Genomic DNA, 27088 nt, shown 5'->3' on the forward strand with positions numbered 1-27088 from the left:
CATCTAGTACTACTGCTAAGCAGCTCAAAGCTCTTGAAGCATCTAGGTGATCTTCTTAAATCTTTGACAGGTAAGGAGGGAGTCAGTAATACTTATGGTTCCCATTTTGTAGGTAGAAACAGGTGCAGAATGCTTTGCTTTTTTTGCAAGGTGGACTGGAACACAACTCTGAACATGTAGTTTTGAAATGTCAGTAAACAGCAGCAGGGTGGAGACATGTGATTTGCATGCAGATAGAAATGGGAAGCTTGTTTTCAGTAAGTTATTTATCTTTTTTTTTGTTTTTTTTAAGTAAGGTATTTCAAACTCTGAATACCTGTGGGTCTGAAAAAGGTAAAAGTTAATGTTGAAGGTTTAAGAGGACTTTATTGAAAGAAAGTAATGACTTTTTTTGATGTCCTTTACACCACTTGAGTTTCCCTAAAACACTTTAATTGTATTGGTGAGCAAGGGTACTCTTTTCCTCTTTTCTTTGTTGAAAACAAGCAGCTGTAACTTGAAGTTTGGTGCCTGTTAGAGAATAGAGAATGTGAACAGGTCATTAATTCTGGTTGTACTAGAGATTCTTGTGTGACGTGGACTATTTATTTCTTTTTATTCCACTTTTTTTCTATCTATAAAATGGGAACAGTGTTATCCCTGACCCCTCCTTGTTACTCGTGATATTTGACTGCCAGCTTAATAGTTTTGAGATAGCTTTGTGCTACTTGGGAGTAGGATCTGAAGAAATGCTATGTGGCAATTTTATTTAAAATCATTTGCAAATTAACTACCATACATTTTTATGTATTTTAAATTTCTCTTTACTGATTTGAAATGTATGCTTTTGTGTATTTTTCAACTTATTGAATAACTTAGATGTATATGTTGTATAACCTAGAAAATGTAAGATAATTTGATAATTTCAAGTACCAAAGGAATATTTATTTTCACCTACATGTTACATATTTATGGAAAAATATATTACCTTGACACTTTTTTTAACCTAAAAATTTTACTTTTAAATATTTGATTTTGTTTTAGGAAAGAGTAGGAAACTTTTTGGCAGACTTTTATCTGGTGAATGGACTTGTTTTAGAATCAAGGAAAAGAAGAGAACATCTCAGTGAAGAGGATATTCTTCGAAATAAGGCCATCATGGAGAGTTTGAGTAAAGGTGGAAACATAATGGAACAGAATTTTGAGGTATAATTTTTAATTCTTCTAATTTGTAGTTTTCTAAGAAGAGAGGGGATAGATTTCATTCTTGGTGGCATTCAGTAAGTATATAAATGTACTCACAGCTTTTATTTACTATGTGTTACCTTTTTCTGTGAATCTTCATTTCGTTGATGTCATTATTATGAAGACAAAAAAAAGGTCTTTTGGGATTTTTTTGTGAATCTGTACTTTATCTTTGAGTCTTCGTTAATAAATAGATTAAAAGCGTGAAACCTAATGTTATTATTATTATTTTGAGACAGATTCTTGCTGTGTTGCCCAGGCTGGAGTGCAGTGGCTCAATCTCGGCTCACTGCAACCTCTGCCTCCTGGGTTCAAGTGATTCTCCTGCCTCATCCCCTCCAGGTAGCTGGGATTACAGGCCCTGCTACCAGGCCTGGCTAATTTTTGTATTTTTAGTAGAGACAGGGTTTTACCATGTTGGCCAGGCTGGTCTCAAACTCCTGACCTCAAGTGATCTGCCTGCCTCAGCCCCCCAAAGTGCTAGAATTACAGATGTGAGCCACTGTGCCTGGCCCCTAGTGTTATTTATTTATTTATTTATTTAGAGATGGAGTCTCCCTCTGTCGCCCAGGCTGGAGTGCAGTGGCAAGATCTTGGTTCACTGCAACTTCCGCCTCCCGGGTTCAAGCGATTCTTCTGCCTCAGACTCCCGAGTAGCTGGGATTACAGGTGTTTAATTCTTTCTGCTTTGCTAATCAAAATCCGCTGCTTTGAAGGCCCAGCTAAAGATCCGTCTACTTCATGGTGTCATCTCTGACTTACACCTTCCCATATGTTTCTTGTTTAGCATATGTTTACTGAAAGCATGCTATATGCAAAGAATTGTGTGACAGTAAGGAAAGGGGAGGAGAAATTAGGAAATAAAAGATGTATGAGACATGGTAACTGCTCCTCAAATCTTATTCCTCTGTGAAGTGAATTTAGATGCATTCTTAAATTTATTTTTTATTTGTATAATTTTATATTTCCAAAAAAATACTAGAGTCATACAAAGAATTCTTGGACACCTTCATCAAGATTTCCCAGATGGGCCCAGGCGTGGTGGCTTACACCTGTAATCCCAGCACTTTGGGAGGCCAAGGTGGGCGGATCACCTGAGGTCAGGAGTTCAAGACCAGCTTGGCCAACATGGTGAAATCCCGCCTCTACAAAATTAGCTGGGCATGGTGACACATGCCTGTAATCCCAGCTACTCGGGAGGCTGAGGCAGGAGAATCGCTTGAAACTGGGAGGTGGAGGTTGTGGAGCTGAGATTGCGCCATTGTGCTACATCCTGGGCAACAAGAGCGAAACTCCGTCTCAAAAAAAAAAAAATTTCCCAGATGTTAATGTTTTACTGCCATTTGTATAGCACTGTTTTTCAAACTGCAATATAGGGATCCTTTAGTAGATTATAAGAAATTAATTTAGTGGGCCATGACTACTTTTTTTTCTTTTCTCCCCTCAGTTGTTGGCAATACTTAAAAAAATTAGTATCTAAATAAAAATGGTAGGCCAGGCACAGTGGCTCGCACCTGGAATCCCAGCACTTTGGGAGGCCAAGGTGGGAGGATTGCTTGAGTCCAGGAGGTGGAAACCAGCCTGGGCAACAGAGCAAGACCCTGCCTCTACTAAAAAAATAAAAAATTAAAAAATTAAAAATCAGCTGTGCGCAGTGGCATGAGCCTATAGTTCCAACTACTTGGGAGGCTGAGGCAGGATGATCACTTGAGCCCGGGAGACTGAGGCTACAATGAGCTATAATCATGCCACTGCCACTGCATTCCAGCCTGGGTGACACAGTGAGATCCTGTCACAAAAAAAAAAAAGGAGAAAAATCAGAGCACATTACACATACTGAGAGTCATTACTACTTCATGAAACAATAGTTTCAAGATTGTGTGTGTTGTATAAACGTGCATATGTGTGAGTGCCGGATTGTAATATAAATTGTGAGTCACAGTTATAAAAAGGTTAAAAGGCTACTACATACTACAAAGAGGCTTGAATTGCTGGAATGTTTAGTCCTTTCCCTATAGTATTGTCCTGGATTCTATGTTTTAGTGATGGTCAAAGTTTCCAGAATAGTATGCCAGGTTTCAACTAATTCATGGTAATACTGTTTGTCAGTAAAACATTTTAATATTTAGAAAGATCATATATTGAGTGAATCAGCCATAGTTTAGTTGAGTACATTATGTAAAATGTTTAAAATTGTGATCATGCCACTTTAGTGTGATCCTATCTCCTTCCTGCCACATCTCATTTGTGCTCCTAATTTTTCTTCTGACTTTGGGATAAAGCTTCACCAGACTTCATTTTTCCCAGAGCCTGCTAGTATTTACTGATCTCTCAGTCAGTAGGAAATACTTGACAAAATGCACTCAGGAAATAGAAATGGAGATGAATTAATAGCGGGAATGCTGAGCTCAGTCTTTGACAGGGCTGCTATCTTCTCCCATTGTTGACCAGACAAAAGACCATCTCTTTGGACTTATATTGTGATTTAAATTTTATTAGAGTTATTTTGAAAAAAGTGATTTTGTTATGTTGGTGGTTAATGCTACTTTTTTAAAAATTTGGGCAACACAGGCTGGGCGCGGTGGCTCAGGCCTATAATTCCAGCACTTTGGGAAGCCGAGGTGGGTGGATCACGAGGTCAGGAGATTGAGACCATCCTGGCTAACATGGTGAAACCCCGTCTCTACTAAAAATACAAAAAAAAAAAAAAAAAAAAATTAGCCGGGCGTGGTGGCGGGCGCCTGTAGTCCCAGCTACTCAGGAGGCTGAGGCAGAAAAATGGCGTGAACCCCCGGGAGGCAGAGCTTGCAGTGAGCGGAGATCGTGCCACTGCACTCCAGCCTGGGTGACAGAGCAAGACTGTCTCAAAAAAAAATAATAATAATTTGGGCAACAAACTAATTTGGGATAAGTATATGGAAATAAGACTTTATAGAATGCTGTTTCATGGACTGTTTGCCAGTTGCCTCTTCTGGTCTGATTTATGTACATTTAAACTTACGATAGACAACTTGATTTTCTTAAGGGCAGAGGTTGTAACCGGATGTATTTGAATAGTTAAAGAGGTCTTTAAGTAGCATTTTAAGCAGCCGTACTTTGCAAGTTGAAATTAAAACATAGTTTAATGCCAGATAGCTACATAATGGAACAAATTAATATTAATTAAATTAAATAATTAAGCTTTCAACTTCTAATCAGAAATTAAAGGAAACACTTCCCATATAAACCATAGGATTTTGAACTTTATAGTTGATGAATATTTAAATTCAATTTGTCACTTTCTACAAAAGATAAAAAACGTGGTGGGATTTTGATTGGGATAATGTTGAATCTGTAGATAAATCAATTTCAACATAAAAGCCTGTTTGGATTTTTTTAAATTAAGCTTTTTATTTTGAAATATTGTAAATTCACATACAGTTGTATGAAATCATACAGGGATTCCATGTATGCCTCACCCAGTTTCCCCCAGTGGTAACGTCTTACCAAGGTATAGAACAGTATCATGGCGAGGATATTGGCATTTGTAGTCAAGACACAGAAGATGTCTACCACCATACGATCCCTCATGTACCTCTTTTATAGGCACATTTGCTGCCCCCTTAGCCTCTCTCTGTCCCTTATGCCTGGCAATCACTAATCTGTTCTTCCATTTCTTTAGTGTTGCTGTTTCAAGGATGTTCTATAAATGGAATCATATAGTACTTAGCCTTTTGAAATTGGCTTTTCTTTTTTCACTTAGCATAATTCCCTGGTGATTTATCTAAGTTGTATGTATCAATAGTTTGTTCTTTTTTTGTTGAGTAGTATTTCATGGTATTAGTGTACCACAGTTTGTTTAACCATTCACATGTTGAAGAACATCTGGGTTGTTTTGGGCCATAATGAATTAAGCTGCAAAAAACATTCACATATAGGTTTTTGTATGAGTGTAATATAAGTCTTCATTTCTCTGGGATAAATGCCCAAGAGTGCAGTTTCTATGTCATATGGTCGTTAGTTGAATGTTTAGTTTTGTAAGAGACTGCCAAAGTGTTTTTCATTTTACATTCCCATCAGCAGTGTATGAATGATCCAGTTTTTCTACATCCTTGCCAGCTTTTGGTATTGTCATTATTTTCTGTGTTACTCATTCTGTAGTGTTCAATGCTATCCCATTTTGATTTAATTGCATTTTCCTAATGGCTAATGATATTGAATGGTCATCTCTTCATGGCTTATTTGCTATCTGTATATCCTCTTCTGTAGCATGTCTCTTCATGCCTTTTGCTCTTTTCCTAATTGGATTTTCTTTTTTTCATTACTGTTGAGTTTTCAAAGTTGTTGTTTCTGAGACATGGTCTCACTGTTTTGGTCAGACCAGGAGTGCAGGGGCACGATCTTGGTTCACTGCAGCCTTGACCGCCTCAACTCAAATAATCCTCCCACTCAGTCTCCTAAGTAGCTGAGATTACACGCATGCATCACCATGCCCAGTTAACTTTTTATTTTTATTTTTTATTTTTTTGTAGAGACAAGGTCTCACCATGTTGCCCAGACTGGTCTCAAACTCCTGGGCTCAAGGGATCCTCCTACCTCAGCTTCCCAAAGTGCTGGGATTATAGGCATGAGCCATTATGCCTGGCCCAAAGTTCTTTATATTTTCTAGATGTTAATTCTTCATCAGATAGGTGTTTTGCAAATATTTCCTCTCACTCCATAGCTTGTCTTTTGATCTTCTCAAAGTGGGCTTTCATTGAAAAAAAGTTTATCATTTTGATGACATCGAATTTATCATTTTTTATCTTATGTCACATGCCAAATCTGAGAACTTTTTGCCTAGCTCCAGGTTCCTAGAATTTTCTGCTGTGTTTTTTTCTGAAAGTTTTATATCTTTATATTTTACATTTAAGGAAATGACCATTTTGAGTTAATTTTGTGGAAAGCATGAGGTTTAGGTCAAAGGTTTATTTATTTATTTTTTGCCTTGGATGCCCAGTTGCTCCAGCATCATTTTTTGAGAAGTCTGTTCCTCCTCCATTGTATTGCCTGCTGAGATTTGTATAGGGATGGTGTTGAATCTATAGATCATTTTGGTGAGACTTGATATCTTAACAATATTGAATCTTCTGTTTGATGAACATGGTGCATCTCTTCATTTATTTAGATTCTCTATAATTTCTCTCAGAAGTGTTCAGGGTATAAATCTTACATATATTTTATTAAATTTATTGTGTAAATTTTTAATATTTTTGAGACTATCATAAAAGATTATCTTTAAATTTCATTTCCAGTTTGTTTTTATACATAGAAATAAATGTAATTTTTATATTTCTATGTTTATATATTCTATAGTCTTTATTTTATTTTATTTTTATTTTTTGTTTTCTTGGAGACAGAGTCTCGTTCTCTCCCCCAGGCTGGAGTGCAGTGGCACAATCTCAGCTCACTGCAACTCTGCCTGCCATGTTCAAGCAATTCTCCCGCCTCAGCCTCCGGAGTAGCTGAGATTACAGGTACCCACCACCACGCCCGGCTAGTTTTTGTATTTTTAGTAGAGACGGGGTTTCGCCATGTTGGCCAGGCTGGTCTAGAACTCCTGACCTCAGGTCATCTGCCTGCCTCGACCTCCTAAAGTGCTGGGATTATAGGCATGAGCCACCGTGCCTGGCCTATTCTGTAGTCTTTTGTATATTACTTAGGATTTTCTACAAATGCTTATGTCATCAGATAATAAAGATAGTTTTACTTTTCTCTTGCCTGTTCTTATTTCTTTTATTTGTTTTTCTTACCTCACTGTACTGGGAAGTAACACCAGTATAATAGTGAATAAAAATGGTATGAGCAGGTGCACATGGCTTTTTCTTGATCTTGGAAGGGACTTTTTTATACTAACATTAATTTTTTTAAAAAAAATTAGTCTTATTTTTCAACCTGACTTAAGTCATTTAATAATTACTAGGAACCAAGATTTTGTTGTTATTTGTCAGCATAGTAATCCTTTTAAGATTATATTTTAAATTTTTTTAGAATGAAGAAAATGTGCCTTTTTATATGTTATTTGGACTTTTGATAAGGAGGAATCGAAGAATTGCATTTGAGAATATTCTCAGAGTTCAATTATAAATCTTTTTAGAAGAAATTTAAAGAAAATATTAATAGTAATTCTATCAGATATTCATCAATACATATAATTTGATTTGGTTTAATTAGGTAAGGTATAGGATGCAAGAACAACAAAATAGAATTGATAGGTCTAATTATAGAAAGATACTGGTAGCTGTGTGTTGTTTTTTCTCTTAGACACAGACACAGAATTTAACACCTGGAAAGCAGCATGGAACTGTTAGCAGTTTATATATATATAATAGTGGTCATTAAAGAAGAAAATAAATGTTTGTATGCATTTTGTTTATAATTTTAGAAGGACAATTCTTTTAAGCCTGCATAATAAGCTTTTTAAGAAAGGTATATATAAGTTTAACTTGGCCGGCACGGCGGTGGCAGGCAGATCACTTGAGGTCAGGAGTTCGAGACCAGCTTAACCAACATGCTGAAACCCTGTCTCTACTAAAAATATAAAAATTAGCTAGGTGTGGTGGCACGCTGTAATTCCAGCTACTCTGGAGGCTGAGGCAGAATTGCTTGAGCCTGGGAGGCAGAGGTTGCAGTGAGCTGAGATCACTTCACCCTACTGCAGCCTGGGTGACAGAGCGAGACTCTGTCTCAAAAAAAAAAAAAAAAAAGTGTTTATTATTTAATGTGAGGTTAAACAACAGGGGGTGAAAGAGGAGAGACCTATCAAATAAATTCAAGAGACATTTCCATTTTAATGGTGAACTAGATTTGAAAATTTAAAGTTTTAAAAGACATTATAGCTGGGTGCAGTGGCTTACGCCTGTAATCCCAGCACTTTGTGAGGCTGAGGCGACCGGATCACTTGAGGTCAGGAATTCGAGACCAGCCTGGCCAACATGGTGAAACCCCATGTCAACTAAATATACAAATAAAATTCGTGGGCATGGTAGTGCGTGCCTGTAATCCCAGCTACTCAGGAGGCTGAGGCAGGAGAATTGCTTGAACCCAGGGGGCAGAGGTGGCAGTGAGCCGAGATCATGCTACTGCACTCCAGCCTGGGCAACAGAGTGAGACTCCATCTCAAAAAAAAAAAAAAAAAAAAGACATTATAAATCAGTATTGAAAATTGACGCTTTCAAGGTCACAGCTGACAATATAAGAACAAATCAAGTGTAGAAATAGACATGTGCTATATTAATTTTCAAGTCACAGTGAATTGTAGGCTAGTAACTCAGATGTATTTAATTAATGACAGTTGTGTGGAAAGCATTATATTTTATCAGAGAGTAATGAAGGATTCTCCAGTGGCCTATTCTGAGTTGAGTGCCATAAGCTCAATTTCAGCTTCTGCAGGTTAAAAATGACATTTATTGGATGTCTTTCGTAGCTGGCTAAAAAAAGAAAACAACAGGAACAAAAACTGAATTCATATACACCTCAACAAAGTTTTCTTTCTTATTGATATTGGCTTAAAACATTGAAGTTGTTCGCATGGGCCTTGTACTAAGTACTTTCCATATATTATCTGGTTTAGTTATTGTAATGACCTAAAGAGGTGAGTGCCATTGCCCATTTTATAAAAAAGAAATTGAGGTTTAAGTAAGTTAATTTGTCTGAGTTACGAAGATAGAGAAGCAGAGATGGACTTTTATGTTAGGAACCTGACTGCAAGCCTGTTCTTGCTGTAAGTTCTTTGCTTCTTAGTCTGTCTTTGTTATAGTTTCTTCTTTCTGTATATTCAGGTATTAACACGTCTTAGCAATTCTTTCAAAATACTGGGAAGTTGAAGTCAGGAAAGAGTGGGGAAAACCTTAAGAAATAATCCTGGGAATATGTTATTGGTAAATGTAGTAAAAACTAGTAGAGCACATAATAGTAAAAAATATATTTTTGATTTTGGAGAATTATTAAAGTTTCAAAAATCTAGAAAATATATATGATTTCTTATTTTTTTCAAAATACATTAAAATTATATATTTTAAAGCCATGTTTTAATAGAATTTCCATTCTTAAAAATAAATGTCTACTCCTTTTTGGAATGAATTTATATGCTTTATTATAAATAAATAGCTTTTGGGTTTCTTCTTGTCCCCCATCCCCAGCCAAAATTTTATTTCAGTTTCTGCAAGAAATGGCTTATAGGTAGTATTCAGAAGGAATTATTTGCCATTTGATTACTTTTACTGTGCCTCTTCTGCTTTTTTTTCTCTTCCTTCCCAGATGTGGTTCTAATATTTAGTATATATTTTTGACAAAATTTTTGATAGCAAAATTTAAGTGCTCAGAAATTCTTAAATCATGGGTACTTGTTCTTGTATTTTTAGCTCCTTGTTGTAACCAGTTATCATTGGAGTAGGGAACAATGCTCCGTTTATACCTTAGTCAGAGTCATTGATAAAAGCACTTATACTGTGCCAACTATATGTTCAGAATATTGAGTTAAGCCCTATTCATGATTATGGATTTTTTTTTTCTTTTTTGAGATGGAGTCTCGCTCTTGCTCTGTTGCCCAGGCTGGAGTGCAATGGCGTGATCTCAGCTCACTGCAACCTCCGTCTCCCGGCTCCAAGCAATTCTCCTGCCTCAGCCTCCTGAGTAGCTGGGATTACGGGCACCACACCCGGCTAATTTTTGTATTTTTAGTAGAGACGGGGTTTCATCATGTTGGTCAGGCTGGTCTTGAACTCCTGACCTCAGGATCCACCCGCCTCGACCTCCTAAAGTGCTGGGATTACAGGTGTGAGCCACCGCACCCGGCATGGATTTTTTTTTCTTTATTTAAAAATCTAAAGAGGAATACATAATAAAATACATGAATATCTTAAACTTTCAGAAAGCTTTGCCATATAAAATATTAGAATAATAACAAACCTAGAAATAAAGTATTTCCTATATGCTTCAAGGAAAATAGTCATCAGAAGTTTTACATTTAATTATGAGGGAAAGGCTTGAAGGCATTTCAATTACAGAGCCAATTGATTTGGCAAAATAACTTAAAGAGTTATCTGGTATTGCACCAACCTTTATGTCTTCCTGTTTCATTAGATAGCCATGGCATCAGTATAGAGGAGGCACTGAAGGATTCAGCAAGAAGTGTCAGTATATAATAAAGGACTTTGAATCTATTTGGGATTCCTTGAAAAAAATAAAGGACTAATTTAAACTTAAACTAGAAAGACATTTTTAGAATATGATAATTGATATTTATAATGATGAGATAAAGTGCTCAATAAAAGGTTAAATTACATTGATTACAGTCTTTACTAAGATGGGGAATGTATAATGTACTGTTTAGAAAGAATTTATTTGGAAATGGTAGAAACTTATTTGGAAAAGTTATTACCTGAAAAAATATAATGATGTGACATGCCATGTTATCTAATCATATGACAAATGTGTCTTTACCATGAAAATGTTATATATAATATTAAAAATATTAATAGATAGAGATTTCGGTGGGTATGGGATTAGTCTTTGCTGTGGTTCTAGGTTGGAGCAGCAATCTTAAACGTTTCCAGCGGTTTCCCCTAAAATTAAAGGTTCTATTAAACGCATGTCTCTCTGCTTTCTAGCATATCACTAGATACTATTTTACCTAATGTTTTGCCACAGCATTTGTGAGGGTCATTAACTAGCTTTTAAGCCTCTTTGTCATTCTACTGATAAGCCATTGCTACATGTCATAGTATTATGTATAATCTCCCACTGTAAATTTGGAATTTGGTATTGGTTATGATATAAGTTTGGCTGCTTATAAGAAATCTCAAAAGAACAGTGACTTAAACAAGATAAAAGATTATTTTTCTCTCATGTAAAAATCTGAGTTTGTGTGGTTTTTCTCTGCTCTGTGGGTTAATCCCAGACAACTTTTTTTCTTTTGTCTTCTCTGCCATTCCTAGGATGTGGCCTTCCATCCACATGGTATAAGATGATTTATATTGCCGGGCGCGGTGTCTTATGCCTGTAATCCCAGCACTTTGGGAGGCTGAGGCGGGCAAATCACGAGGTCAGGAGATCGAGACCAGCCTGGCTAACATGGTGAAACCCCTTCCCTACTAAAAGATACAGAAAATTAGCCGGGCATGGTGGTGGACACCTGTAGTCCCAGCTAGTCAGGAGGCTGAGGCAGGAGAATGGCATGAACCTGGGAGGCAGAGCTTGCAGTGAGCCGAGATCGCGCTACTACACTCCAGCCTGGGTGACAGAGCAAGACTCCATCTCAAAAAAAAAAAAAAAAAAAAAAAAGATGATATGTACCAGTTTCATATTCCAGCCAGCAGGAATAGTAATTCTTTTTTTTTTTTTTTTTTTTTTTTTTGAGATGGAGTCTCCCTCTGTTGCCCATACTGGAGTGCAGTGGCATGACCTCAGCTCACTGCAACCTCTGCCTCCTGGGTTCAAGCGATTCTCCTGCCTCAGCCTCTTGAGTAGTTAGTAGAGATGGGGTTTCACCATGTTGGCCAGGCTGGTGTCGAACTCCTGACCTCAGGTGATCTGCCCGCCTTGGCCTCCCAAAGTGCTAATTAGAAAGGAGAAGGCATTCCTATTCTGTTTGAGAACCCATTCTGAAGTTGTACACATCACTCTGCTCACATTCCATTGGTTAGAATTTAACCCGGGCATGGTGACTCATGCCTGTAATCCCAGCCCTTTGGGAGGCCAAGGTGGGAGGATTGCTTGAGCTCAGGAGTTCAAGACCAGCCTGGGCAACATAGTGAGACTCTGTCTCTACAAAAAAAAAGTAAAAACAAGCTGAACATGGTGGCATGCATCTGTAGTCCCAGCTCCTCAGGAGGCTGGAGTGGGATGATCACTTGAGTCCAGGAGGTCATGGCTGCAGTTTGGTGTGATTGAGTTACTGCACTCCAGTGTAGGTGACAGAGCAAGACCCTGTCTCAAAAAAAAAAAAAAAAAAAGAATTTAGTCACATGATAACACCTAGCTGCAAGGATTTCTAGAAAAGGAGTCTATTCTAGGAAGTCATGTGCTCATCCAAAAATTTGGAAGAGAGGTTCTTTCACAAAGACTAATGGGAGAACAGATACTGGGGAGACAACTAGCAATCTCTGACATCTCATCAGTGAGTACATAAACACTGGTAACTGTCAACCAGATATATACCTTTAACTCTATTCTTCCATCATATCACCACATCTATAGTGCTTTTGCCTACCTCTACATGGATAAACATAGATGTCTAAAATTTAGTGTGTCTAAATCAGATAATGCTTTCTTCCCTCCTTCCTCTTTTCTCCGTCTTAGGTAGTAACACCATTATCTCCTTATTTACCCCAGCTGGCAACCTGAAATTTCTTCTTAGACTTCTTAGCTTTCCTGTTATCTCTATATCTGATCAATCACAAAATCCTAAGGATCTCTTGAGTCTATTTAGTCTATTTTCTGTCCTTCCATTTTTAAACAACATGCCCTTATCATTTCTCATTTGGATTACTGAGATAGCTTCCTAAATACACTGCCACCAGAGTAATCACCCTGAAATAGATTGAATCATGTAATGGCTATGCTCAGTAACTAAAATGTATACAGTACTTGCTATGCGTGAGGCACTATTTTAAGCACTTTACATTTAACAGCCCATTTTTATCATCACAGTAAACCCTCTGAGGTTATATAGTTGACAGAACTGAGGCAAAAGAGGTTGAGTAATTTGTTTGAAGTCAGCTAGTCATTGTCGAAGCCAGAATTGGATCACTCTGGCTCCACAGTTGGTGTTTTAGCTACTATATTGTATTGCTTAAAATATTTGTCCATTGCTTCCTGAGTAAAATGTGATCTACTTCATATGTAAAACCCTTTCAGGCTACTTTTTCTCTTCTGTGTCTGACCACTTTTCTCTTACTACTAATCTTCATGTATACTACTCATACAACTAGACACACTACACTTGCAATTTCCCAGTATGTCATGCTTTCTCTCACCATTCTGCTTTCCCCAGTTCCTTCAACCAGTTCTTTTGTTCTTTTTTAGACTCCTCAACTCAGAAGTCAACCAGTCCACGTCTTTTGGCTACCCTAGTCTGTCATAAACCTCTTCTGTGCATGTTTATATCATTCTGTAGCCCCTGTCACCCTCAATTATATCATAGCCCCTGTCACCCTCAATTATAAGTATTTACTTTTTGTGTCGCTTGATAAGCTTCTCAAGGAAAGAACATTGTCTTTCATCTTGCCTGATACTAAAAAACTCTGTTTCCTTTCTTTCCACATCCCTCGGCTGCTACTCAGAGATCATCAATGACTTCTAACCAACAAAATTTATGGCTTTTTCAGGCTTCTTTCTCTTCAAAGTCTCCGTAGTGTGATATTGAAACAGTCTTTTCTTTTGGCCTCCATTATACCATAAGGGAAACTAAACTTTACCTCTTCCAAACTTAGTTCTTAGTTGAGATGGACTCTCGTACCAAAAGACAGATTTATAAGGGAAAAGCAAACAAGTTTATTAATGCGTGCCGCACACCACACAAGAAACCCCAAGGAAAAGTAACTCAAGGGCTGATCACAGTGGCTTATGCCTGTAATCCCAGCACTTTGGGAGGCTGAGTTGGGCAGATCACTTGAGGCCAGGAGTTTGAGACCAGCCCGGCCAACATGGTGAAACCCCATCTCTATTAAAAATACAAAAATTAGCTGGGCTTGATGATGCACACCTGTAATCCCAACTCAGGAGGCTGAGGCAGAAATATTGCTTGAACCTGGGAGGCGGAGGTTGCAGTGAACCGAGATTGTGCCACTGCACTCCAGCCTGGGTAACAGAGCAAGACTATGTGTCAAAAAAAAAAAAAAAGTAGCTCAAAATAGTGGCTTAGAACTCTACTTATATAGCATCTTCAACAAAGAACAATAAATTTATAGAGAAATGACAGGACAAATGAAAGTGATTTTAGTTTTCCAAGGACAGGAAAGGAGTAAGGTTTGTTTGCAAATTCCTCTGGTGCTGTCACTGGGCTAGTAAGAGTATAGAGTTATCTCCAGTGAAGCAAAATTTATACTCTGTAGTTAGGCAGAAAACGGAGGGTAGAGAAAAAGCTTTTCCTCCATTTACTGCTTCTCTCTCTCTCTCTTTTTAAATTTTTTTTGAGACAGAGTCGTGTTCTGTCCTATAGGCCGGAGTGCAGTGGCATGATCTCGGCTCACTGCAGCCTCCGTGTCCTGGGCTCAAGGAATCCTCCCACCTTGGCCCTTCAAGTAGCTGGGACCACAGATGTGCGCCACCATGCCTGGCTACTTTTTTTTTTTGTATTTTTTGTAGAGATGGGGTTTTGCCATGCTGCCCAGGCTAGTCTCAAACTCCTGAGCTCAAGGGGTCAACCTGCCTTGGCCTCCCAAAGTGCCAGGATTATAGGCATGAGGCACCACACCTGACCTGCACTAAGTTTCTTATATACGTTATCTCCATTAATTTTTAACTATGAGTTAGTGGCCCAATTCCCATTTTGCAAGTGAGTTAAGTTGACATAATAGAAAGTAACTTGCCCAAATTCACACAACTACCAGGTATTGGAGCTGGGATTCTAACTCAATTTTGTGTCTTAGCAATCCTTGATTTTAACAACTCTAATATACGGCTCATTAACATCTTACACTAATTATATGTAAAACCACATTTCTTGAATGAGACCCTCTCAATGTTATTAACATCTTATTATTCATATTAGTCTTTCACTTATTGTCTTTTTGCTCCATAGTCCTGTTAGGTTTTCATTAGCAATTGAAAAAAAATTTTTTTTTAATTTATGAGGTTTTTGTTTTGTTTTGTTTTCTTGAGACATAGAGTCGCTCTGTTTCCCAGGCTGGAGTGCAGTGGTGTGATCTCGGGTCATGGAGTGCAGTGGCGTGATCTCAGGTCACTGCAATCTCTGCCTCCTGGGTTCAGGTGATTCTCCTGCCTCAGCTTCCCGAGTGGCTAGGATTACAGGTGCGAGCCACTACGCCTGGCTAATTTTTGTATTTTTAGTAGAGATGGGGTTTCACCATATAGGCCAGGCTGGTCTTGAACCCCTCACCTCAAGTGATCCACCTGCCTTGACTTCCCAAAGTGCTAGGATTACAGGCATGAGCCACCACGCCTGGCCAGTTCTTTTTTTTTTTTTTTTTCTGTGAGGCAGGGTCTTACTTTGTTACCCAGGCTGGAGTGCAGTGGCATAATCATGGCTTACTGCAGCATCAACTTCCTGGTCTCAAGTGATCCTCCCACCTCAGCTTTTCAAGCAGCTGAGACCACAGGCACGCACCACCACACTCAGCTAATTTTTTTTTTTTTTTTAAGAAACAGAGCCTCATTATGTTGCCTAGGCTGGTCTCAAACTCATGGGCTCAAGTGATTCTCCTGTCTTTGTCTCCCGAAGTATTGGGATTACAGGCATGAGCCACTGCACCTGGCCCAAGAATTTCCAATTTCCTTTTCTGCTCCAGAGTTTAGTTCCTTATTGCTAGTTCATCTTATAGTGATTGAAATTCATATTTAGCAAAGATAGGGTGAAAGTTTTAAAATCTGACCTTTGCGATTTTTACCATCTACTGTTGATCTCCGTTTTGAACTTCCCATCTGAGTTTAAATCAGTCGTCTTGTGTTTTTTACCTTTTATTTTCTCTGTTTTAAAAACACTCTGTTTCATCTTCATTTAAATCTGAAGTCCAATTGCATAGTCTTGATCTTTACCCACAGAAGATTGCTATCTTTTCTGATATATTTTCTATTTTCTATAATCTCATTTGGCTTTTAATAATATGCTCTTTTATATTTCTGGTTAACTGTTCATGTCTGTATTTTTTTTTTCTTTCCAACTGAATTGTAAATTCCTTGAATCAGAGTTGTTTTTTTTGTTTGTTTGTTTTTGTTTTTGAGGTGGAGTCTGCTTCTGTCACCCAGGCTGGAGTGCAGTGGCACGATCTCAGCTCACTGCAAGCTCCACCTCCTAGATTCAAGCAATTCTCTGCCTCAGCCTCCTGAGTAGCTGGGATTACAGGCACTCACCATCACGCCCGGCTAATTCTTTTGCATTTTTAGTAAAGACGGGGTTTCACCATCTTGGCCAAGCTGATCTTGAACTCCTGACCTCGTGATCCACCCGCCTTGGCCTCCCAAAGTGCTGGGATTACCGGCATGAGCCACTATGCCTGGCCCAGAGTTAGTTTTTACACTTCTCTGTAGTTCCATGTTCAGCAGCTAGTATAATGACAGGAACATTTTAGATGATTGAAGCATTGAATGAATGGGTGTTATTATTTTGATATTTGTCTTTTTGGGATTTAAAAAAAATTGATAATAAATATTACCAATAGAGCTTAAACCACCATGGAACGATCTTGGAAGGAACCTTTTCAAGTATTATATTGAAGAGATTAAGTAGATTGTTAGTTTTAATAGTTTACGATGTATTTTAATCTTATATTTAAAAAATAACATCTTTCTTTTTCCCCCACCCCACTTTCTTTCTTTTTTTTTTTTTGGCAGCCGATTCGAAGACAGTCTCTTACACCTCCTCCTCAGAACACTATTACATGGGAAGAATATATATCTGCTGAAAATGGAAAGTAAGTTTTTTTCTTGTTTATGTATTATTTGGTTTTTAGAAAGAATAATTTGTAAAAACTGAATATGTGAATATTTTGGCATAAATTATTTTGGAGAGAATTATTGGTATATTTTTGACTGAAGCAATTCTTCTACCTTTTAAAAATATGGATTAAATATGATAAGGGCAAAGTGTCCCAAATTATGTACCCTCTTTGCAAATGGTTGTAGATCTTTCTGTATCCATCCTGTCAATTTATACACACCTAAAAAACTAAAGGACACTGTTCTAAGGAAATATGATATAGGAAATTGCGCAGGACAGTTGCTTATTTGAGATTTCCCATTGTATGATGAGCTTTTCTATTTTGTGATTATCCTGATTTTTTAGCATAGTGTGCAAGGCCATTCATTATTTATCTTCTTTTTGCCTTTCCAAGCTCCTCACCTGTCATTATCCTTTAGTTTCAACCTATGCTAGACTACTTCTCACTGTCCTTCCATAGGACCTTTGCTGATGTAATATTACTAACAGTAGAGTGCCTACCACATAGCTCATACTCAGTTTATATTTATTGACTAAAAGAATGATGAATGAATAAAGAAAGGGTTTATTTTTAATAAATAGATAAGTAAAAAGTGTATCCTGGCCAACCATTATTTCCTTTTGGTGGAGAATAAAATATAAAATATTACTTTCCTGCTCCTGTTTAGGAAGAAGTTGTCATTTTTTTTTCTTATTGAAAGTTTTGTTATATTTTTCTGAATTCTCCAAGATGTTTCCATCTTAATATTTTTATAGTTTTTTTTTTTTTTTTTTTGAGATGGAGTCTTGCTCTGTCGCCCAGGCTGGAGTGCAGTGGGCGTGATCTCAGCTCACTGCAACCTCCGCCTCCCAGGTTCAAGCCATTTTCTCACCTCAGCCTCTCGAGTGGCTGGGAATATAGGTGCGCTCCACCATGCCCAGCTAATTTTTGTATTTTTAGTAGAGACAGGGTTTCACCATATTGGCCAGGCTGGTCTCAAACTCATGGGCTCAAATGATCCACCTGCCTCGGCCTCCCAAATGCTGGGATTACAGCTATGAGCCACTGTGCCTGACCTTAATATTTTATGGTGTTAAACAAAATTTATGAGGGTATTATTGTATTAGATTAGCCTCCTGCATGCACTAGGCACCAGCAGACCATACCAAACCAGAATGTAGTTACTTCTGCTAAGTACTACATAATTAAACTGAACTTTGAAATGGGCCAGTTTAAAATGAAAAAAAAAAAAAAAAAGGACATTCCAGGCAACCTGAGTCAACATAGTAACTAAGTCTTCTGTTTTTTTAACTGTATAAGGAAAGCAACTTTGAAATAACCAGATCACCTTTTTTCCCCACCGTTTCCACTTCAGCCTTTTCAGTCTATAAAGCTAACCTCCTCTTTTCAGCCTATTGGAACACTCATTCTATTTTACAGAATTAGGTATTGTCCTGTGCTAGAGTTGCAAATAAAAGCCAATTAGATCTTTATGCTACATTGATAATTTTCTTTTGATAATAGTTAATATAGAATTCCTTATTCTTCACAATATTTCTTATTGATCAATGCAGAGGCTGTAATAGATAGTAAAGAAGATTGAATTGAATAAGTGACTTTAAAGATATACAATAATACCTTAAAAATTTTTTTACTAATGATTTTCTTTATTCCTAAAAATAGTGGTTATTAAAATTATATTCAATGTGAAATTAGTTTAGATCTAATAATTTCTGAACTTTTACTCTTTGCTATTCTTTTTTATTGCCCTTGTCTTAATTTCTTATACATATCTTATTCCCTTTTAGCATAACTTTATTTCTGTAGACAGAGTAAGAAAAATTGAAATATTAATGAATGTCATTGAAAGATGACAGATGCTTCTTAGGAAGGTGATAGACTATGGGAAAAGTTTCCTAACATTTTTTTTCCTCCCATTTTAGAGCTCCTCATCTGGGTAGAGAATTGGTGTGCAAAGAGAGTAAGAAAACGTTTAAAGCTACGATAGCCATGAGCCAGGAATTTCCCTTAGGGATAGAGTTGTAAGTTTGTTACTAACTACGAATGTTTATGAAAGAAACTATTAAACCTTAAAGGCTGTAATAATATTTGCACCCCAGTGGTGCATTTGAGACCTTTGAAATGAAAAGCAAATAGCCATTGCCTTGATAGTGTGTGCACTGTTCTAGAACTTTTCTGGTTCGCAAAAGTATTGATTTTTACTACTTTCACCAGATAAATTTTTGAGTAGATTTTCTTTCTTTTTTTTTTTTTTTTTTTTTGAGATGGAGTCTTGCTCTGTCACCCAGGCTGGAGTGCAGTGGCGCGATCTTGGCTCACCACAACCTCCACCTCCCAGGTTCAAGCAGTTCTCCTGCCTCAGCCTCCTGAGTAGCTGGGATTATAGGTGCCCACCACCACGCCCGGCTAATTTTTGTATTTTTAGTAGAGATGAGGTTTCGCCATGTTGGCCAGGCTGGCCTCAAACTCCTGACCTCACGTGACCCACCCACCTCAGCCTCCCAAAGTGCTGGGATTACAGGCGTGAGCCACCACGCCCAGCCGAGTAGGTTTTTAAATTATAAAAAGTAATACGTGAATACATGCTTGTTTTAAAAAAATCCAAAAGTATGGAAATTTACAGAATAAAATGTGTTATTTTAACACATCAATAGTTAATGACTATTTCTTGTATTTTTGTCTAGAGTTATCTGTGTTTTTGCATTTTTTAAAATAAAAATGGGGGAATGGTTCACGTTTTCTTCTGTGTGTTCCTTGTTTTCATTTAAAAGTGAGTGTATCTTGGCTGGGCGTGGTGGCTCATGCCTGTAATCCCAGTACTTTGGGAGGCGAAGGTGGGCGGATCATCTGAGGTCAGGAGTTTGAGATCTGCCTGGCCAGCGTGGTGAAACCCTATCTCTACTAAAAATACAAAAACTAGCTGGGCATATGGCACGTGCCTGTAATCCCAGCAACTAGGGAGGCTGAGGCAGGAGAATCGCTTGAACCAAGGAGGCAGAGGTTGCAGTGAGTCAAGATCGTGCCACTGCACTCCAGCCTGGAGAGTCCGTCTCAAAAAAAAAAGAAAAAAGAAAAAATGAGTGTGTCTTGAAGTTTTACAGTGATTATATTTTCGTCTATTCTTTTTCCTTGTTATTTTGTAGTGTTGATATACTGTTGTTTATTTTATCATTCATCTACTGATAAACATTTTGATTATTTGTAGTTTGTCACCATTTTCAACAATATTGTGGTAAACATATTGAATATATCCTCTCAAACATGTACTCATTGGATGCTCCTTTTTAAAAATACTCTATTTGGAGAGATGGCTGGAATGAGAGATGGGTAGCAAGAGCTGACTGATACAACTATAGTTTTAGGCTCCTCACTAAAGTGGGAGGGAGGAGATGAAGCACTGGGCGATTTTCTCTTACTAGTTCCTTCCCTTTCAAATCTGGCCTAATGCATTAATTTTTTTTAACGGCCTAATACATTTTTAAAAAATGATCGGAGAAGAGAGCAGGGTGCATATATTTTTAAACAGTACATACATACCTGAGCTTTACCCATATCTAGGCTTTAGATAAGTAGATAGATTGTTCTATACAGCTGTCAAGTTATGTCAGAGAGAGATAAGTCTCAGAAAATGTGGAGAGTTAGCCACACCTACACATCTGCCAAAATTTGTCATATCTAGGACCCAGTTGACTCAATGATGCACCAATTTTATTTTATTATTTACTTTATTTATTTATTTATTTATTTATTTATTTATTTTTTGAGACAGAGTCTCACTCTGTTGCCAAGGCTGGAGTGCAGTGGCACAATCTCGGCTCACTGCAACCTCTGTCTCCCAGGTTCAAGTGATCCTCCCACCTCAGCCTCCCAACTAGCTGGGACTACAGGCATGTGCTACCACGCCTGGATAATTTCTGTATTTTTAGTAGAGATGGGGTTCACCACGTTGGCCAGGCTGGTCTCAAACTCCTGACCTCAGGTGATCTGTCCACCTGGGCCTCTTAAAGTGCTGGGATTACAGATGTGAGCCACCACACCTGGCCAAAGATTCACCAATTTTATATTCTACTTGCTAATAAAGAAGAAAACTGCAGCTAATATTAAGACGTCATCAATTTTAGGAGTTATCCTAATTTCAGATATGTTACATGAAAAAAAAAATAATATCTTAGAATTTATAAAATGTGGCAGTTATAACCACTACTCTTGAAAAAGAAAATGAAATAAGGAGCCGGGCATGGTGGTGCACGCCTGTTATCCTGGCAGTTTGGGAGGCTGAGGCAGGTGGATCACCTGAGGTTGGGAGTTTGAGACCAGCCTGACCAACATGGAGAAACCCCGTCTCTATTAAAAATACAAAATTGGCCAGGTGTGGTGGTGCATACCTGTAATCCCAGCTACTCGGGAGGCTGAGACAATCACTTGAACCCAGGAGGCGGAGTTTGCGTTGAGCCGACATCACGCCATTGCACTCCAGCCTGGGCAACAAGAGCGAAACTCCATCTCAAAAAAAAAAAGAAATACAGAACACAGCATACAAATGCCAGACAAATAATTTGTTCTAAAAGTTCAGAAAAAAAAAAAGAAAATTACCTATAAATGCCATAGAAAACAAGAAAGAACACGAAATCAGTAAAGTAGATCTTTCTGAGATAAGAATATAAGACAGTAAAATGAAATGAAAAGGAGATTGTAAAGCTGAGGAAATAAATTGAGCACTAAATGGCACTATTACAAAACAAATACAGTAGAAACAATAATGAACAGAATAGATGTAACTGAAAATTAAATTTTGACAACTCTTGGTGAATTCAGTAGAAGAGATTAAAGAAATTACACGAGCAATAGATATGGAGGACAAAAATGGTTCAATATGAGTCATTCATGTTTTACTTAAAAGGCATCCAAGTATAACCAAAATAATATTCAAAATATGATAGAAGAAAATTTCTCTGTAATGAAGAACTAAATCTATAGGATGACATTAGGTTCCACGAAAAATTGGTACAGAATGATTAGTAACAAAAATTATCCTGATCAAACTATTGGGCTTCAGTTGTTGATAAATCCAAAGGCATCCGGGCAGAAAAGGGATAAAATCAGCCTGGCCTTCCATTTTTTCATATGTCTTTACTTATCTGAAGTAACAAAAGTGTGATCTGTCAGTATTTCTAACTTTAATTTATGTATGGAGGCAACTGAAGATATTCTCAAGCACAAAAGAATTCAAGAAACGTAGCAGTCGTAGGACTTTTTTCAAAGAAAAATACTACTACTTAAAAAAGAAATCCATCCAACCAAAAGATGAAAGAAATTATAGCATAATGACTAATATGATATAGAATGCTAAGAGATATTATGAAATTGTAGTTCAGAGGGAAAGATAGTATAACCTGAAATTTTATGTGAGTCAAGTTTCCCTTTAAAGATAAGAAGCAATCATTTATCAAATATGCAGGAAATCAAGGAATATTAAGCACATAAGAGCCTTTTACACACACAATAAATTGACAGTGGAAATCAGCCACCCAAACAGTGAATCTAGTTACTAGCTTTGAGTCCATCTAAATATGGACCTAAAATCAAACAATTGTGAAAATTATGGCTGCACAATCAAAAGTTGTAAACCATTATACAGTAAAAAGTTAGGAGGAATAAAGTCTGTAATTTACTCATCCTTAGTATCTGGAAGTCAATACTACTGTCCAGGTTTGAAGCATGTAGTTGAAAAGCATAAGGACACAAGGCAATTTGAACAATGAAAACATTTTTTTCTTCTTCCATTTTTCAGATTATTGAATGTTTTAGAAGTAGTAGCTCCCTTCAAGCACTTTAACAAGCTTAGAGAATTTGTTCAGATGAAGCTTCCTCCAGGCTTTCCTGTAAAATTAGGTAAGAGAAAAAATTAGATATAATTTTAGTGTCCATTAGGAATATGGAGCTGTTTATTAACATTTAATAAGCAATTTCTTTTAAAGCAGGGGTCCCCAACACCTCTGTTGGTTCATGACCTTTTAGGAGTGGGGTGCACAGCAGGAGATGAGCTGAGCGGCAGGCTAGTGAGCATTGCCGCCTGAGCTCTGCCTCCTGTCAGATCAGTGGTGGCATTAGATTCTTGTAGGAACATGAACCCTATTGTGAACTTCACATGTGAGGGATCTAGGTTGCACGCTCCTTATGAAATCTAATGCCTGATCTGAGATGGAACAGTTTCATTCCAAAGCCTTCCCCAGTCCCCACCAGTCTGTGGAAAAATTATCTTTCACGAAACAGATCCCTCGTGCCAAAAAGGTTGGGGGCTGCTGTTTTAAAGGAAAATAGATTTCCTAGTTGCTTACATTTTCGTAAAGTTTTTCAGTAATTATATGCATTTATTTATGTTTTGTCAAATATTTAAAGTGCCTGATGAGAATTCTTATTCTACTTGATTTAAATTAAATGTAAGGGATCTATTTCACACAAGAAAAGTGTGGGTAAACTAATGATGTATTGTAATAATGTTTTTCATGTGAAATAGGGAGACTAGAGATTAGCCCAGATTTTCAGCTATGCTTTCAGTTTCTGTGTAGTGAGAATGTTTCTGGAGTAAGCAGTTACTGTTGATGGATAAAGTAATACTCATACGTTTTATTTTTCAGCCCTAAATGTTTAATTTCATCTTAAGCAATGATCTTTAGAAATAGTACACTCATTTTTGCATATAGTTTTCTTTCTAACATATCAGAAACCAAGGAAGAAGACACTATTAAAAGGTGTTTTGGGTGTTTAGATTTAGATTTAGCATTAATTCAAGCTTCAGGAGCTCCTTTAACACTATCCATCAATTCAACCACTCAGTATTTAATGAGTTCTGTAATTCTTCAGATGTATCTTGTTTCATCCAATATTTTTAAAACCACATCTCAGAATACTTAGGCCAAAATGTTTTCATTGCTAAAAATTAAACCTGATCTTCACAATTTTGCACACTTGGAAATAAACATTTTCTAGATGAAAAATGACTTTTTTTTTTTCTTTGAAAAATGACTTTTAAATAAGTGATTTTCAAAATGTCACTCTAGTTGCCCTTTGCAATTCAAAAGCACTAGGAACCCAGTGTCTACTTGGAGAAATCAGTGATAAGATCTTAGGCAGAAATGGTTAGAAAACTAATGCAATTCAGAGCTGTGTGCCATAGCCATAAGGGATCTTTGTGTTAGCATTTCTGCAGAAGTTTAAAACTCCACTGCCATTTTCTATGGTGAGGGAAATATTTCAAGTTTTAGACTCCCTTCTAGGTACTGTTAAGAGACCCATGACAAACCAGAATAGAGAACAGGAGTTAAACAGTTGAGAATTTCAAACTATCTCTGTATTCACATCTATTTTTAAGTTCTAAACCCAAATCAAACCCCACAATACATTTATTTTTATGCAAAGGAAATATTTTCATTATATGAGAAGAAAAAAATCTGCAATCCTTTTTTTGCAGGCATTTCTCTGATGTAGAACCACATTTTTAACAAGGAATAATCTTTTGCTTGTATACTTAAAGTTATGGGGTATTCGTTTAACTATTTCTCTTTTGTTTCTCTGTCCTTCTTTTGAACCAACCCTGTAAAACTTCCTCCTGTGTATATTTAATCTTTCACCGTTTCTTTTTCTACATTTAGGATAAAAAACACAACTGGGATAAATTATAAAAATTTGGAAATTAGGGGGGAGGGGGGAGGGATAGCATTGGGAGATATACCTAATGCTAGATGACGAGTTAGTGGGTGCAGCGCACCAGCATGGCACATGTATACATATGTAACTAACCTGCACATTGTGCACATGTACCCTAAAACTTAAAGTATAATAATAATTAAAAAAAAAAACTAAAAAATCAAAAAAAAATTTTGGAAATTATTGTTAACACAATTACATGTTTTCAGAATCAGCCAGAGCTTTAAGTGCTGATTATGAATGGTCTTTTCTCTGATTGGCTTCTTCTCTCATTTTGCTCAAAGACTAAATTTGACCCTCTTTCATCATCAAATCTTCATCCTCCCCCACCACTTTCTCCTACAACCTAAGCGCAGATGATTTTTACTTCCTTTGATACAAAAAGAGAATATCAGAAATGGGATCTCCCTCACTACTTCCAACACCCCATACAGATTTTTCTGCCCCAAGCCCAACCTTTCTTTCATCTTCCTATCTCACTGGAAGTGGCACCCCTCTTCTTAGCTTGAGTAATGTCTTCATTTGTATTATGGATCTATTCTCCTCCTAGCTCTTTTAAAAAGCTAGCTGTATCGCCGGGCACAGTGGCTGACGCCTGTAATCCCAGCACTTTGGGAGGCCAAGGCAGGTGGATCACTTGAGGTCAGGAGTTCGAGACCAGCCTGGCCAACTTGGTGAAACTCTGTCTCTACTAAAAATTAGCCAGGTGTGGTGGCGGGTGCCTGTAATCCCAGCTACTCAGGAGGCTGAGGCAGGAAAATCACTTGAACCCAGGAGGCAGAGGTTACAGTGAGCCAAGATCACGCCATTGCACTCCAGCCTGGGCAACAAGAGCAAGACTCTGTCTCGGGGGGGGGGGGGGGGGAAGCTAGCTGTATGAGTGACTTCATATTTCTCGTTTTCCTTCTACCTATCTGTACTGCATTTTTCCTCTCAGTTGTTAGGCTTGCTCAGGTCTCTCCCCTTTTAAAATCAAACAAAAAACAACAACAACAAAAAAAAGCACCTGTAGTTCCACCAGCACTTGCTTTAATCTTTGCTTTTCACAGCCAAGCTATTTGAAAGCCTACTTTTGTCTCTCTATTCTTACTTTCTATTTACAATTATATTTTAAATGGGGGGAAGGTATAGGGACATGAAGGGAGATAAATTTACTTCACTTGAGTTGGCAAAATTATGACACCGGGAAATTGTGATACAGACACACACACACATACACACAATAATGTATACCTAGAGCAGCCACTATAGAAGCTGTAAAAAGAGATAACTCAAAAACACCATAGATAAATTAAAATGAAATTCTAAAAAATAGGTAACCTAAGGATGGCAAGAAAAAGAAAACAGAGAAATGAAGAAGAGAGAGAATGAACAGAAAACAAAAAATTAAATAGCAGACCTAAGCCCTAACATATTAATAATACCATTAAATGTAAATGGTCTAAATATACCAATTAAAAGATAGTGATTGGTAAAGTGGATTAAAAAACATGATCCAGGCTGGGTGCAGTGGCTCATCCCTGTAATCCCACCTACTTGGGAGGCTGAGGTGGGAGAATTGCTTAAACCTAGGAGGCTGACGGAAGTTGCAGTGAGCCAAGATCGCGCCACTGCACTCACTCCAGCCTGGGTGACAGAGCAGGATTGTTTCAATAAAAAAACAAAACAAAACAAAACAAAAACCATGATCCAATTGTCTGCTATTTTCAGTAAACTCACTTGAAATATAATGATATAGGCCGATTAGAAGTGAAAGAATGGGAAAAGATATATCATGCAAACACTAATCAAAGGAAAACAGGATTGGCCATATTAAAATTAAGGCAGATATCAGAGCAAAGAAAATTATTAGAGACAGGGACATTATTTAGTGATAAAAGGGTCAATCTATGAAGAAGATGTAACCATTCTAAATGTATATATACCAAGTAACAGAGTTGCAAGATAGATGAAACAAAAATTGAAAGAATGGAAAGGAAAAATAGATCCACAATTATAACTGGAGACTCAACACCCTTCTCTCAACAATTGATATAACAACAGACAGAAAATTTGCAAGGATGGAGAACAATCAACAACATCATAAGCCAAAGGATTTAATTGGCATTTATAGAATACTCCACCCAACAACAGCAGAATACACATACATTTCAAGTGCCCATGGAACATATACCAAGGTAGACCATATTGGCTATAAACAAACCTGAATATATATAAAAGAACCGAAAATGATACCGAGTGTGTTCTCTGATTACAATGGAATTAAACTAGGAATTAATATTAGAAAAAAAACAAGAGAATGTCCAAACACTTGGAAACTTAAAGAGCACTCTTATAAATAATCTATATGTCAAAGGGAAGTCTCAAAGGAAATAAAACAATAAATTGAACTGAATGAAAATGAAATTGCAACATATCAAAATTTGTGGAACATAGCTAAAGCAGTGCTGAGAGACAAATCCCAGCAAGATATTTTTATAGACATAGACAAGATTATTTTAAAATTTGGATGGAAAGGC

The 27088-nt window shown here is 37.3% G+C and overlaps 1 protein-coding gene across 4 annotated transcripts in view; it reads left to right on the top strand.

Annotated features, from left to right (window-relative positions):
* Positions 1 to 27088, top strand: part of ANKRD13C (ankyrin repeat domain 13C) — a 94383-nt gene that overhangs the window by 61379 nt on the left and 5916 nt on the right. Inside the window, exons 9-12 of one of the 4 annotated variants that reach the window (XM_001166457.7) lie at positions 1024 to 1185; positions 16756 to 16835; positions 18785 to 18883; positions 22654 to 22754. In XM_001166457.7, the coding sequence (XP_001166457.1) occupies positions 1024 to 1185; positions 16756 to 16835; positions 18785 to 18883; positions 22654 to 22754 (442 nt within the window). The remainder of the gene's footprint in view (positions 1 to 1023; positions 1186 to 16755; positions 16836 to 18784; positions 18884 to 22653; positions 22755 to 27088) is intronic. The other 3 variants (XM_009423361.4, XM_009423351.4, XM_009423367.4) reach the window with 3 other exon arrangements.

Source organism: Pan troglodytes, chromosome 1, assembly GCF_028858775.2.
Source record: "Pan troglodytes isolate AG18354 chromosome 1, NHGRI_mPanTro3-v2.0_pri, whole genome shotgun sequence".
NCBI lineage: Eukaryota > Metazoa > Chordata > Mammalia > Primates > Hominidae > Pan > Pan troglodytes.